This window comes from Octodon degus, unplaced genomic scaffold (genome assembly GCF_000260255.1).
Source record: "Octodon degus isolate 3935 unplaced genomic scaffold, OctDeg1.0 scaffold00031, whole genome shotgun sequence".
In the NCBI taxonomy this organism is placed as follows: Eukaryota; Metazoa; Chordata; class Mammalia; order Rodentia; family Octodontidae; genus Octodon; species Octodon degus.
The window spans coordinates 5,208,307-5,225,215 of NW_004524607.1; the positions used below are offsets into that span (position 1 = coordinate 5,208,307).

Sequence of the window (16,909 nt, forward strand, 5' to 3'; positions counted from 1 at the left end):
GAAAGGAAAGGAAAGGAAAGGAAAGGAAAGGAAAGGAAAGGAAAGGAAAGGAAAGGAAAGGAAAGGAAAGGAAAGGAAGAGTTCTCTTGTTTTATCTCAGAATCTCAGATCAGGTAAGAGTTTTAATTTTACCTATATAAAAGACCCTCTGTCTTTCTTCAGAATATTCAGTGTAGTCTCCTATTCTCAAAATGTACCTGTGAGAGGATCCTCCACAATATTAAGACTTAGAAATCAGTGTGGGTAACAAGCAAATGTACACTGCTAGGAAGATGAAAATCTTGAGGAAGCAGTTTTGAAATTAAGGGAATTACCATGTGGCCACTTATCTAAAGGACAGTAGCCCCACTGATAACTATATCATGTGATAAAATAAACTTATACAGACTGCTACCTTCTTTGTCTGTATACAACGCTTATCTGAAAAATTCCTCCAGTCTTTATGAATACAACTGTTTAAATGGAAATGCAGTAAAAATATTATCATGAACATTATGCAATTATTAATTCCTTAGGCTAAGTGTTTCCTGATGGCAGGAATAGAGCATGGTGGCCCATGCCAATAATCTGAGCACTTGGGGAGATGAGGCAGGAGGATTGAATGTTTCAACCTTGTTTTTACAAATCAGAGATGTAGAAAGACCATGGCACAAAATAAAATAATAAGGCTGGGGATTTAGCTATTATAAAGGCACTGATTTCAATCTGAGTATTGGACCAAAAGGAAACTTTGAAATTCAAATATTTTATGTTTGTTTGGGTTTTTTTATTTTTTGTTTTGTTTTGTTTTGTTTTGTTAAGGACTGGGGATCAAACTGAGGACCTTGTACTCCCCATACAGGTGCTTTTGCTGCTGAGCTGTCTCCCTAGCCCTCAAATATCCTTTTAAAAACTCTAAATCCTATTAAAAGCATTCACCAGCATTTTAAACAAACAGCAAAATTATTATCTCAATCATATTTACTTTCATTTAATTGGCTCAATTTTTAAAAGTTGAGAGGAAAGAAGTATCAATGGATAATCAATCTGAGAAGTTAATAACTCTGTGTAAAAACTAACACACAAATCAAGGATCACTGCTTTCAGAAATTGACATCCCATGCATTTAATGTCTATGATCTTCCAAACAGAACTGAACAATGAGGAAAGAAAGAAAGCTGGGCACCATGGCTAACTCTGAGACCATCAGCATCTTCCAGGATAGATCTCAGCTCAAAACTCAGACAACTCGAACTAGATGCAATGCTGTAATTATTACAGAAAAATGAATTATAATTATCTTGGCATTCACCCATGAAAATATTCCCCAAATATACTTAAAAACTGAAAACAGACCAGGACCTCTAAGCATATCTAGGACCCATCTTGCTGTTAGCTAGTTTCATCCAAGCTATATTTGCATTTATTCCTTAACTGCAGTGCAGAACCAGGTCTCTAACAAGAGGAAACAAACTACTTCTTAGCTCCTGAAGAAAGACCCTAGTATGTCTCCTTACAACCAATAAAACTGCAATAAACTAGGATCAAATATCACAGTATCTATTTAATATGCTGGGACAATTCAACCAGGCAAAGCACATTTTGATCCTTAAAGGAGACAGACAGACAGACAGACAGACAGACAGACAGACAGACAGACAGACACAGAGACAGACAGACACAGAGACAGAGAGGCAGAGACAGAGAAGAGAGAGACTCCAAACCTTTTATCTACCAAAGTCAAAGGCAAAGGAATTTATTTATATCTGAATTTATTTATATCTCACAGTGAAATAACTGAGAATCTAAGATACCAGAATTCTAGGTACAGATGCTCAAAAGGAATAATAGAAGCCTATAGAAAGCTTTTATAAGTGTGTGTGTGTGTGTGTGTGTGTGTGTGTGTGAGAGAGAGAGAGAGACAGAGAGAGAGAGAGAGAGAGAGAGAGATTGATTGATTGATTGATTGATTGATTTGGAGGGCAGTGTCACCATGTAGTTCAGGCTTGCCTTGAACTCAGTGTAATGCAGGCTGACTGCAAACTGATAGTAATCCTGCCTCAGCCTCCCAAATGCTGGGATCATAGGCATGCATTCCACACCTAGTTTAAAAAGGCATTCTACTTTTAAAATAAACTTTAAACACTATAAACTTTATGCTTGAATGTAGTTAATAATTGCCTTTATGATGTGACTTAGAATTAAACTATAAAGTTTTCCAGCTCAGAAATGTTTTCTCCATATATCAGACTGAAGCTCCAATTTCCTTACATAAGATGAAACCACAGATGTTCCAACATTGCCTTTAATAAAATGTCCCTAAAAAGGATTTTCATTATCAATGTTGAGGATAAAGTATTTAATGAGACCCTAAGCTAGAAGCAAGTTAAATGAAGAGCATATCAAAATGGAGTTTAAGAAAGGAACTGAAACCAGAAATCATAGCACTTCAACCTGATTGAAGGATCTGAAAAAAATTCTCAAGAATGGAGAAGGAAGCCAGAGTTGGGGTCCACCTACCCAGTCTATCTGTTAGATTTCTTATCTTAAAAATAAGAAGACTGATTCAAGAAATATAAATCAAAACAACATTGAGATAACATCTTACCCCAGAAAGAATAGCTATCATAAAGAAAACAAGTAATAACAAATGCTGGAGAGGTTGTGGGAAAAAAAGAATACTTCTTCACTGCTTGTGGGAATATAGACTGGTACAACCACTATGGAAATCCATGTGGAGACTCCTCAAAAAATTAGAACTGGAAATCCCATTCAATCCAGCTATTTCCCTTCTGGGTATTTTCCCAAAAGAACTGAAAACATCATACTATAGTGATATATGTGCACCTATGTTTATAGCAGCACAATTTGTGATAGCCCAATCTTGGAAACAACCAAAATGCCCGTCACCTGAGGAATGGATGAAAAAGACGTGAGTGGAGTACAATGGAGTACTATTCAGCTATAAGGAAAGACAAACTTGAAGCCTTTATAAGTAAGTGGATGCAACCAGAGGATCTCCTCATAAGTGAAATAAATCAGACCCAAATGTGTAAATATCATATTGTCTCCCTAGTCTAAGAACCTGAAAGAACAAATAAAACATGAAAGGTATAAGAGATGTCATAAAATAAAAAGAAACTGAACTTAAGGATTAAACAATGAAAACATGAGAAAGAAGAAAAGATAGAGAAACAGGAAGGAGAGAAAACCATGCAAGCATATATACAGGACGGCTGGGATGATTGTACTCATAATTTCCATCAGTTTTTTTTTTAAATAGCATTTAATGTTTAGAATTTTCACCTTGACTAACTCTGTATGCTGATATCTGAGATCTGAACAACTACATCAAGGACAGTAATGTGTAATACAAAACCCATGGTTGAATACCTCTCATCTTGGTCTTCAAAATGGGCACTGTTTCTACTGTCTTATTAATTATTATACTCTCTTTAAAATAAGCTAAAACAAAAAAGACAAAGAAAAACTTAAGATTTCTTGAAAGCGTCAATATTCAATTATTTCTCCAAACTTGCATAACTGTATCTGTTAATCTGAGCAATGGATTTGATGATTAAAAACAGACATTATAGCAACCATTGTTAATGAGCTATTCCTGTTTTGAAAATCTATAATATATGTATTGTTGCATATTACCCTGTTTCTGTCTTTTTTCTACTTATTTTTGCTTCTGATTTTACTCTTCAAAATAAAATTAAATTAAATTTTTTAAAAGATGAAGAGGGATGAATCTGATTATCTCTAATCAGCTTAAAAATGCAAAGACTTTTATGAAAAGCAGTAGGTTTGGTTAGAAGTTCAGGGTTAACTACAAAGCAATAAGGAACAGGGAAGCAAAATATCACTAGTGGTGGGCACTGGTGGAGAAGAAAAAAAGAGACACTAAAGAGAATGTCTCCTTTATTGTAATTATGTCAAAAGATTAACTCAACATGGTGAAAAGCAGTTCTACAAAGGAATCCCACTACGCCCTCAGGTGTAAAAAGATCATCAACAGAAATGGTGAGGGGTTCCCTAGGCTAATGTGGGATTACTGCTTTCTTCAAATTTATATTTTTTTTAAAAAGGGAAAATAAACTAGTTTTGCCTGAGGAAATAATGTCTTCAACTTAAAAGAATAGTCAGCAATGTTGATGGATTTCCTGGCAAAATCTGAAAAATGCTGACTTTTATGTTTCCTGTCAGTAACAATGAGATGACTAGAGAAAAACTCCTTCATTCAGGAGATATTTATAGGATACTCAGTCTGTGCTCCTACTAGTTTTAAAAAGAGATACAAGGATGAAAAGACACCTCCACTGTTACAATACAACACCAAACATATGACAAACATATTAATAAATACAAGGAGAAACCATGCAACTTGGGCTAAGTAGAGGTTAGAAGTTGGGAAGAAGAGATAGATCTGTTTTTATTTTCGAAAATCGCAGGGTTTTTTTCACATATTCATTCACACTAGCCCAAGTCCAGAATTTCTATGAATAAGTTTAGACACTTAATAAGGAACAGCAGCCCGTCAGCCATCTGCTTTGCTCCAAAAATGAAGATCCATCACATGCGAACTTTTATTTCACTACAGCTCTATGAGAATATTGTTGTAAGATGGGGAAGGTAATATTTTTTTCTATAACTGACATAGTAACAAGTCATACTTTATAAAATGGCTACAGTCAGTACCTCATTTGGGTGGGAAAAAAAGCAAACCATAATGCGAGCCCAAAAGTCATTCACTTTCAGCAAGTTCCTTTGATCCATTTAAGTGTCCTGTTACTAATCTGCTAATGAAGAAACATGTAGAACACAGAATTTAAAGTGAACAACAGAACCTTGTTGTAACCAGACAGAGATACATTACACAATACTCTGGGGATTTAAAACAATCATTTCCCAAACTCCTATCACACAAAACTTCACCTTATAGTATTAACTCAAGGCAAAACTTTTGTATTCTTACCTGATAAGGAACAAGACTCCCATGAGCTGTGCCCCAACGTTTCCCTTCCTTCTGGCTAATAAGATAGTTGGCGGCTACGTGGGTCAAACATGCCACCTACCAGAAAACAAAAAAAAAGGAAAAATCATTTGTCTCATGAACCATGGAATGTGAAAGTAATTTCAATTCATGTCACTACAGAAAAAGACAATCATCCATACAGGTTTTTAGAAGATACATGGATATCTATACTGTGACCATACCAATAAACAACAGTATGGCATTATTGCATGAGATTAAGTTGTTCAATTCATAAATATAAATACATAGACACTTAGCTCCTCCAAGACTATCTGAATGAAGAGACTGCCCAAGCAGATGTAATCTTTGTCAAGCCTTGAACATCAAAGCTATAGCAAAACACTAGTATATGTCCTTCCCCTCTGGACCTGTATCATTTCACTTGTCATTACAGTGACACGCAGAAAACCTATATCTCCCTGAACAGATGAGCCAAAGCAAGGAGTCACATTCCTGTAAACTTTGCAGCACATGAAAAAGTAATAGTAGCAAGCTTTTATGTAGTCTAAATCAGTTTAGTCTGGTTTTCTGTTACTTATTCCTCATGCTTTTTCACATCATATATCAAGATTATTTGACTTTTTAAAAATTCATTAAGCCAAAATTACTGTTTCTTCCAACTTGGTCCTAGCCCCATACGCACACTATTCTCATTTCAGTTTCTGAGCACCATAGATCTGTTGCAGGGGTTGTCTAAAACCTAAAGGCTAACTTCTGATTCTTTCAGCACCTCAGGAAAAGATTCTGAAAAAGAACAATAGTTCAGTTCCATATGAGGACAACATACAGATAATAAGTTGGTTCCTAATAACGTGGCACAATAATCTTGCACTACAATGAACACCTGTACCTTCAAGACTTAGAACTATGAAATGAAGGGGGTGCTGGTCTCAGAATATAATCGTGATATGCAAGAGTTTTGTGTTTTCTCTTTGTAGATCCTCAGATGTCACTGGGAACCTATCAAGCCAGCAATTCAAGCACATTCCAAATTGAGATTGGCTCCTGGAACAACTTGAAGTTTGGGGGGGGGTTTTCAGGGGTAGATGCACAACCATTCTTCTCCCTCTATCTGGCATGACAGCTGAGCCTCCTAGGCAAGATATTGACAAAACCCACCCTAGATGAGTCTCCTTGCTGGAATAGCCTTTCTCCTTTTCTTTATTCTTGGGATTTATACTCATTTTTATGTTCATTTACTGCTTTGCTGAAATTGGAACTGCCTTGTGGCAGCTGGTTCGGCTGTACTGCCCAGGTGGCAGAACTAATAAACTTTGAGTCATCCACTTCTGGACTTCCATCTGGTCTTGGGCATTTGAACCATGGGGCACTCCAGGGCTGCCTGGGGCTGCCTAGTGCTAATCACCATTTCACAGATCACTTCTGTGTCTTTCAAAATGGAAAATCAAATCAACATTTTGTAGCAAAAAAAAGCGCTGGGTGGAAAGGCCAGATTCGTGATTTCTAAATTCTGTCGACCTCTAAGCTGTTGAAGGACTGTGAATATATAATTTAAATTATTGGACCCTCAGATACATTTTTTATAAACTGATGAGCATTTGAGATAAATGGATGGCTTTGAAACTTTAAGTATCAAAACTGTTATACCAAACTAAATAGCATATGAAATCCCAATACATAAGCAGATAGCATCCCAAATGCTAGATGAAGCAGGCCAGTAACCACAGGCAGAGTGAACACACAACATGATTTGCAAAACAGTAAATGATCTTTAAATTTACTCCAAAAGTCTATACTTCATAATCCCTTTCCTACTCACAGTCTGACAGATTAAAAGACAGAACGAATGCAGCAGTAGTCATTTTCTCATGATGGCTTTTCTGGAACTTGGGGAAGTTCTCTCAAGCCTGAGATCTTTCCTACAAGAGAGGTACTTCTTTGACCCAGCCATGTTAATTTTTTTCCTTTCAAGTAAATCCTGGTGAAAGTCACTCTCTAAGGTGCTCAGACAGGACTGAAGGCTAATAATAATCAAAATTAATAAAGAAATTCTTTGTATAAAATCAATCACAAGAGGTTTGTTTTTTCTATTTCTTTCTCACTTCAAAGTCAAGTGATGATCAATAGGCCAACATCATCACAAGGCTGCATAACATAGTAGATTTACTGGATGGTTACAAGTTAATTGGTAAAGCTTAAAATGATTGGAAACATTTGTTATGCATGAGAAAGAGCTGGATTCTAGGCTGGACATCAGTCTGTCTGTCCCATTTCTTATATATTATTTTATTCATTCTCTTCAATTTTTGACTTCTGTGATTGTCTGGCCCTACCCTTTTTAAAGTGAATTTGAATGAAATACTTAAACCCATCTCTCAATTCTTTCTAAAGATAAGATCCTACAGTCCTAAATACAGTAGTAATCAGTGAAAAGAAAAAGCATATCAGAATTATCAGGCTCCTGGGAAGCAGAAAGTTAAATAAGCTTTTAAATCAGTTGCTATTAAAACACAAAGTACGTTGTTAGTACATACTCAATGACAAAGTTTAGGGAGAAAGGAATTCTATTTTTAAAAAGAGAGCAGCGGGGCTAAACTTAGCAACTCAATGTTTAAGGAGGATATTACAAATCTGAAAGTAATCCATTTACAAGGATGTATTTTAAGTCAGGAGTAGCGGGGGAAAGTCAACAGCTATGATGTGATTATGTATGAAAAATCAGAGGTTTCCTGGGCAATTAATGACAAATTTTCCACAAATTGAAAGAGTGCAGGATGTGACTTTTAGGGTAATAACTATATACTGTATATCCATTCTAAATATTGCATTATATCATTACTTTCATCTCCTAAACTTAGGCTCATTATTTCATCAAGTACAGGCTATATAATTTACTCAGAATGTTGCCTATATATGGTTTCTTCTAAACAAAAAAGCCAACACTGGTTTAATAATAATCATTGTGACAGCAAAACCATTATTTTAGATAACAGAGTGGGTCTGATATTCTTTGTATCCAACCAGAAAATCAAGGGGGTAGTAAAAATGGATCTCATAGGGCATAGCTTCAGAAAGCTTCAGGAAGAATATATTAAATCATTTCAAAAAGCAGTCTCATGGTGTCTCTCACCACCTGACTACATGTTTCACTTCCTCCAAATGATCAAGCTGCAATAATAGAATCTTTTGTCTCTAAAGTAAAACAAATGTGACAGGTAAAGCAGGAAAAACAAGACTACAACTACACTCGTTTCATCAAAATAGTAAGCTTTCCCTGGAGCTACTCTGCTTGAATTAAATCCCAATCAAGTATCCATGTTCCTTCCCCTATCATAACCTATTCTTCAAAACCTATTTCAACACCATCTTCCCCAGTAAGCCCTGCACCCATCACCCAAAGAACAAAATAACTTTCCTTGACTATGAATGAATACAGTACCTTTATTTAACTCCTGCTGAGCTTCCAACTTTTACCTTGTCCTACAATTAGAACTATAAGAAGGCAAAGTTAAAAGAACCTAGACAAGTTTTCCTAAAAACTATCTGTGCATCCTGATCACATAGGAAATCCCTGGACCATGTACCTCAGAGCTCCAGGATCACATTCTTCAGGAACCTGGAGGAACATGGGAAAAAAGTAATTGAAACAGCATACTATTCATAGATTGGCTGGATGCTCAGATTTAAGAACTAAAGCATTTAGACAGTCTAATCAAAATCCTTCTAAATGGATAAGTAAAGGGAAAGCCATGAGAAATGACTTATCTGATGTCACACAGTTACCTAGCTAGTCCAACTTTCTTCTATGGTTTAATACTTGCATTTTCTCTCTTTCAATTAGGGACACATTAGAGTACAAATGATGTTCTATAAGCTTGTTATATGTTCTCATGGCATCTAACACAGGGCCTGAACACTTTTTTGAAGAAATGAATGAAAACAAATACTGACTGTTCTTATATGTAAGGCACTGTGCTAGGTATAATGCATAAATAAGTAAATTTTAAAACTTATATAGTAAAGCTCCCCCAGCCTTAAGAATACTAGAGAAAATAACTAAACAACTGGTTATAGGAAATTGCCATGTAGAGAGGAGAAGGAAAATAAATTTTAAAACAAAAGAATAACATGTGAAAACTCTAGGAAAGAGATTGACATACAGAAAGAATCCTAAAAACAAAACCAAACACTGAAACATGGTGAGAGAGAAAAAATACGAGAATGAAATTAGACAGGTTGACAAGGACCAGATCCTGGAAGTCTTTAGATCATGGTAAGAAACTGTTCTTTCACATCTTCCACAATAATCACTTTAAAATCACAAATCACACAATGTCATTCTTTTCTTTAAACCTCATATGGCTTTCCATTGCATTAACAATTGTATTCAAAGACTAAACTAAAAAGAGAAAAGCAGGAATGTTACAGACACCACAAAAGTCAAAGCCTATTGATGATAGTATGAAACAGGTTGGTGACAGAAAACATGAAAAATATTCAATGGGTTTAAGATATATTTTGAACAGATGAAATAGTTCAGTGGTGAGCAGTTACCTAGCATGCAAAAAGCCTTGTGTTCAATCACCAGTACTTTAAAAAAAAAGATACATTTTAAGAACAGAACATAGGAAGGACTCTAAGAAAGCAGCAGAAAGGACAGTGAAGGAAAGGCAGTAGACAAACATAACTTCAATATTCCTGGCTGAATATCTGGGTAAACTATAGAGGCACTAACAGAAATAAGAAATTCAGAAACAATTGAAGAAAATTAATTAGTGCCCATCTGTGAATATGTTGTAACTGAAATACTTATAAGACAATGAGTTCGGCTGGGGCTACCAGCACAATATAAAGTATTTAAAGTCACAACCCAAGAGGCAACAGAAGGATAAAATAAGAAATCAGCAATAATATAAAACCATGTGGGTGTGGTGGCACATGTGTGTGATTCCAGCAGTCAGGATGCTGAGACAGAAGAATCACTGTCATTTCAAGGCCAGCTGAGGCTACACAGTGAGCTCAAGGCCAGCATGAACAACATCACCTAGCAAGAGCTTGTCTCAAAAAATCATTTTAAATGTCTAATAATAGGAAGTAGGTTAAATAAGCTATGATATCAATATATAACAGAAGATAAAGGAGGCATTTAAAATTATGCACAGAACATAGCATTATTTGCAAATTATAACTTTTCTGATAAACTTAGAACAGTTTTAGAAACACTATCAAGAAAGTACAGAGTTCCCATATATTTCATGTCCAGTATGACTATCATTAATATCTTCTATCAGTGTGGTATAATTTTATAATGGAAGAACCAATACTTATTATATTATTAAGCAAATCCTATTATTAATATTTCTTGGTTTTTATTTAGCATTCCTTTTCTGTTCCACGACTCCTTTCAGAATACCACATACAATTTGGGCAACATTACCCATCATCATTACCTCCTTGGTTCTTCTTAGATATGACAGCTTCTCACTCATACATTCCTTACTTCTGATAACCTTGATGATTATGAAAGCTTCAGTCATTTTGAATAATATTCTTCAGTCATTTTGAATAATATTTATATTCAATAATATAAATTCTTGTATTTATAGGGTTTGGAAAGAAAACTACAAAATAGCCATTTTCACCTCATGATATCAAAAGTATATTCTATAGTCATGATTTTATATTGACATTAATCATGTGGCTAAGATACTATTTATCAGTTTTTCTTCACCAGAAATTACTCTTTTGATGGGGACCACTATGAAGCGGCTCTAAGTAGGTTTTAAAATTATTGAACTGGCTCTGTATGTTTACTTGTGAGTCTGTCCCAAGCCCAGGTCCCTTGCTAGAGATGGGCAACAGATTCATAGTAAATGAACCTTGAACAAGTCACTGGTTCTGGCTGAGTCCGATAATGACATGTGATGCCATGAAACCTCAAAGCACAAGATAAACCTACAGCTGAGAATGCCTGGCTCAATTAATTAGATAGAGAATGAAGGTGCAGGCATCTCACTCCTGAGGTCAGTGTGAACCTGGAGATAAGAGAGTTCTCCTAATTAGTATAATTTACTACTTGGGGAAGACTTTGAACTTAATCCTGACATCCTACTGAGTTTCCTGCGCTTTCCTCCATATTCCCGCTCTTTATTTGAAAACCAACTAAATACAAGCCAACTAGAGGAGTTCTTTGTCTCAGCTCCCAGAGAATCTTCAGTTCTGATAGAGGGTTTTAATCCTCCTTGAGCTCTAAAAATCACACCACTCGTCTTCTTTATTTAAACCTTTGTCATGCACTTGTTTGGGAGGTTGCAGGCCTAATTAGTCCACTAACAGTCTTCCCCTTTTTCCTTATTGCACTTTTTTGGGGGGGCAGAACCTGGGATTGAACTCAGGCCCTTGCACTTGCCAGGCAAGCACTTATTCTACTGAGCCATCTCCCCAGCCCCAATTTCCTTATTATACTTGTTAGAAAGATGTCACTATCAGCAGTCCACACTTAACAAGTGGCAAATTTTACTCCTCCCTCTTGAGAATACTACATATATTCTTTGGAACATTTCTATACAGAAAATTAGTATCTTCCCAATTATTTATTTATTTATATACATGTTTATTCATTCATCAATTTATATAAGCATAGAATGTGATATTTTATACTTCGGGTTATAATTCAATACTATATTTTGCTACCCATAGTATTCTAGTTTGGGCCTTTGGGAGCAAGGTGTTCCACTCTGCTCCTGCATCCACTTGACACTATGCCCATTCTTTGAAGGGGTCTTGCTCTTAGCACCTCCATACTTTGAGGCAAGAAAAGATGCCCTAGATCCATCTTCATGCTTTCTTTCTTAGTCTTATGGAAAAGAATAAAAAGAAGAGGAGTCCTAGGTTAAGGAAAAGGAACCAATATTTATAGTGGTGCCAACAGATACCTCATTCATTAGCACTGATATTAAAATAATATGTGCCAGGAACTATCATAGGTACTGGAGATACATCAGAAAGCAAAAGAGACATGGTGCTACTCATGTAAAGCTTATATTCCATGTAAGCCACATTGAGACATAAACAACTGATTGTGAAAACATTAAAATATGACAAGTACTTTGAAGAAAAGCTCTTACAGACTAGCAGGTTTAAGAAAGACCTATTTAAGGTATCATTTTTAATCTAAAATCTGGAGAAGGCATGTCAAAAACTAGAAGAAAAAATTTTAAGCAGTGAAATCAATCAGGTAAAAGACTAATGTAGATGACTTTAATGTAGTTGTTTTTTAAAAAAATATATGCAAGAGGAAAGAAAGCCAATGTAGCTGGAACATGGTAAGTCAAAAAGGCAGTAATACAAAATAAAGTATGCAAAGATCTATATGGTATGAATCCTTGTAGAACTCAAAAAACACTTGAGATATTATTCTAAGTGAGAAACCATTATATTTTATAATTAAATTAATTGGCTATTATGTGGAATATAAAAAGGCAATGAAAAGAACCGAATTCTTTCACATGAAATAGATGCTACATTGCAACTTTCATTTTTCAAATGAAAAAAACTAAAGCCTAGCAAGATTGAGATTAACTATCCTGTCTAGGTCTCACAGCTACTGAATGTGATACCTATGGCTCAGGCACACATCAATCAAGTGCCCAAACCATCCCTATACCACTAATTTCTCTCCAGCCCTGTTCACCATTATTGTGCTCGACTTCACATCTGCATCATTGGTCATATCCTAGAAAGTTCCCCTGAATCACTTGAGACTAAAATCTTTCTAAAACAACTTGATGTCTTCCAAATTTGCCTAGAAATCACATCATTAACTTAATCCACTAATTCTCATAGTCTTCTACTCAACCTCTTTTAGTTATCCACTATAAAATGTTATGAGTTTAATGTTTTACAAAATCAAGGACTATTCTTTGCAAAAAATACACCTCTTAAGAAGAGAAATTTGGTTCCCATTAGAAAGCATTTTTGAGTTCCTGGCATCTCTTTTTTATCCTAGTATGTTTCTTTTGCATGTCAAATTCTGTACCTCACATGTTAAGGTGAACTGATTCTTTCAAAACCCATCAGGTTTAGTAGGAAAAAAAATTAGGGATTGGATTAATTATTGGGCCCATCTTATAGGGAAACAAAATAAAGAATCTCTTCCCCACCTAGACACACTATATCTGTTATTTTCTGTGTCTAATGTTTATTTATGACAAAAGGCAGCACTTATTAAGTGCTTATTATACATTCTGCTAATATACATATTTGTTTAAATTATCTCATTTAATTCTCATAACAGCTGAATAAGAGAGGTGCTGTAATGATTGCATCTTACAAATAAGAAAATGACACATGAAGTTGTTTAATAATCTATACGTGGTCATAGACTTGATAAGTAACTGGATAAGCCCAAGATCTGGACCCAGCTAGCATGGATTCTGATGCCCATTATATACTAAATTACACACAGAATCATACTTCTTAAAAATTGTAAATGGTCCTGATTCTGGAAAAGTTCAATTCGAACATCCTACTTGCTAAAGGGAGCATTCTTTCAGTGAGGTAGGCCTACACAAGAAATCTGACCTTAATTATTACATAATACTTAGTGTGGTACTCATTCAAAATTTCTGTTTTTCTGAGAATATGGTTTGGCCTCTATTCCATTGTAATAAGAAATAAACTTCACCCCATAAGCATTCTACTTGTAAACAATGAAAACCGGTAGAGTTGTTACATAATTTTAAAATCTCTACTTTTATTTATTTAGCAAAGGAAAATGATATTATCAAATTTTTCTTTACATATTTATTTTTAATTTAACAAAAGGAACACACACACATACAGTTCCTCTGAGATGTTACTAGTGATAGCCAAGTCATACTGATTTTTTAATATGTGAATTCAAATGAAAAATAGATTCCCATTATATTCAATAATTTTTCAAGTCCATCTAAATCAAAATCAGACACATGAAGAAACTGGATATCAAAGGCCAGAAGGTAAAAGCAGACACCACAGAGAGACAGAATTTCAAAAGCTTATTTAGGATAATACATCAAACATATTTCTTACCATGAACCACTGACCCAGTCAATCATATGACTCAAAAAGTGGTTATAAACAGCTAAAAAAATGTGATGAGTAAGTGAAAATGTGGAAATACAACATCTAATGACATGGTGTGTTCATTTATTCCTGCAATGACATGTCTTCAGTTGCAAATGTCTTCTTCAAATATGGTCTTACATTTCCAATCATTTAGCTGTTCAAGACATTTCTGTTTGTAAAATAACACAGCATCTTTGACAATCATTTTTAAAAGCTCTAAAAATGAAACAAAAGTTACTTTTGTTTATTCTTTTATGCATTGAACAGATATTCAACAGCACTTTTTTGAATCTTTCATCTTTTTATTTATTTTAAAGAGAAAACAAAAAAGCAAAATAACAAAACCAAAGACAAAACAAAATAATACAAAAATAATAAAAATGATACAGAATTTAAAAATGATACATGATAGGAAATTAACAAAGGTTGTTGTATTGCATATTATTTTCAAAGTAGTTGCTCAGATTACCAGGTAGAGGTATGCCAAATTGATCAAACAATTAAACATTGACTGTTCCTTTGAATAAAACCATAGAAATTAGTTGTACAACTATTTTAGCTATTTTATATTTTTTCATCTTTCTTTTCTCTTTTCTTTCATCTCATTTTTTTTTCCTTTTAAGCAGTTTCATTCTCTTTCACCGTAACTATTGTACCTTTCAGATTTTATTTAATTTTTCAGGTTCTTACACTAGGGACACAATATAATATTTACATATGTGAGACTGATTTATTTCAGTTATGAGTATTGTATCTAATTGTACCCATTTATCTATGAGCCCCAAGTTTATCTCTCTTTATAGCAGATTAGTACTCCATTGTATAAAAATACCACATCTTTTTTATGCATTCCTCAGTTGATGTGCATTTGGGTTATTTCCAAGATTTAGCTATCACAAATTGTGCTGCTATAAACTTGAGTGTAGAGTTTTTCATCTTATAAGAAGGTTAAAATTGGGCCCAGAAAGATGGCTCAGTGGAATAAGTGCTTCCCTGGCAAGTGCAAGGGTTTGAGTTCAATCCCCCGTTCCAAAAAAAAAAAAAAAAAAAAGAAAGAAAGAAAGAGAAAAAAGGTTAAAAACTGTAATTGAAAATAGAAAGTAATCAGTACTATACGAGAATTTTTTTAATTTAGTATGGATAAACAGTGGCATTAGAGCTAGGCATGGTGGCACACGACTATAATCCCAGTACTCAAGAGGCTGAGGCAGGAGGATCGCTGTGAGTTTGAGTCAGCCTGGGCTACACAGTGAAATGCTGTCTTTAAAAAAAAGAAAAAGTGGCATTAAAGATGAACCTTTGGTAATAAGAATTTAGCCAGTGCTAAAACAAGAAAAAGATCCTTCCAAGTGGAAGAAATCTTATAAGTAAAATAAAAGGAATGGAAAGATAATGAGGCTTTTAAAATAAAAATGAATACAAGGCCTTAGATTTTATGACCAGAAGATCACAGGTGATCAGTAAGAGGCAGCAGTTAACAAAAACACATCAAAAAGCCTCAGTGGTAACAAAGCACAAAGGAAAACAATCCATAGTAAAAGGAGTTTATGAATAAGTAAAAAGAATATGAAAGCCTCAGAGTACAGTAAAGGCTTGTCTAAAAAGAGAAGGAGAGAGACTGGACAATAGTTCATGCAGGTAAGCAAGAAAAATAAAGGTTTTCTTTTCAGGGATGAAAAATAAACGGATATTGGGATCAGCAAGATAGCTCAGCAGACTAAGCACCTACTTTGGCAAGTGCAGAGTGGTCGTGCACACCACTTCGGCCCCACCCTCAGGGCTCCCTGAACCAGTCCAGGCGTGGTGGCACATGCCTGTAATCCCAGTGCTGGAGAGGCTGAAAACAGGAGAATCACTGAGTCTGAGCTGGGTAGTGAGATCCTGTATCAAATCAAATTATAAATAAAAAACCTGATGTTTATCTAAATATTCAAGAAAAGAAAGAATAATTTTTAAAAAAAGAGTCTTAAGCAAGATGTAAGAGGATGAAAAAGAAGGTATGAGTGGAGGGGTTATGGTTCCATGTCATCTCTTAGTGAAATCTTTCTGAATTTGATCAGATGATTTACTTCCTTTCCTGGTTCTCTGTCCAAAGAATGTAAGTTTTGAGGTGTGTCTGCCCTCTCTCCACAGGAGCAGGAACTTTTAACGGAGATATGCCGTAAGCACCCAAAAACTGGTAAACTATTGAATGAATGAATGAATGAATGAATGATAGTTTTCTTCCACTTTGAAAGGCAAGTCTTAATGAAGGAATTTTTTAGTTAAAAAAATTAAATAAAATTTAAGAAAAATGGGCACAATTCCCACAAATTAATACAATAATAGAAAACATATTCATAGGCTAATGTAGTATAATGATTAATATTGATTGTTAACTTGATTGGATTGAGAGGTGCCTAGCAGGTTAGTAAAGCACACTCTTGCATGGGTCAAGGGGCATAACCTAAGGGATTACATCCAGTGCCCGGCCCCTTCCTACCTGGTGCTTGCCACTTCCTTCCCCTGCTCCTTACTTCCCACACCCCATCAGTTGAGCAGCTTTCCTCTGCCAGGTCCTTCCACCATGAGGCTCCTGCCCTGATCACAGCCTGAAACCTCTGAAAATATGAGCCAAAGTAAAGCTCTCCTCCTTTAAATTGTGGGTGTTGCATATTTTGTCCCAGCGACAAAAAAAAGTGATTAATACAAATCAGATTGAAATTTTCTCCTTTATCCCTTTAAAACCTAGCTTTCCCAGGGCCAGGGAGATGGCTCAGTAGAATAAGCGCTTCCCTGGCAGGTGCAAGGGCCTGAATTCAATTCCTGGTTCCGAAAAAAAAA

The 16,909-nt window shown here is 35.2% G+C and overlaps 1 protein-coding gene across 1 annotated transcript in view; it reads right to left on the reverse strand.

The window, feature by feature from the left end:
* Sugct (succinyl-CoA:glutarate-CoA transferase) overlaps window positions 1–16,909 on the reverse strand; it is an 808,498-nt gene that overhangs the window by 582,741 nt on the left and 208,848 nt on the right. Inside the window, exon 9 of the mRNA XM_004629655.2 lies at window positions 4,958–5,053. Coding sequence (XP_004629712.1) covers window positions 4,958–5,053 — 96 coding nt within the window. The remainder of the gene's footprint in view (window positions 1–4,957; window positions 5,054–16,909) is intronic.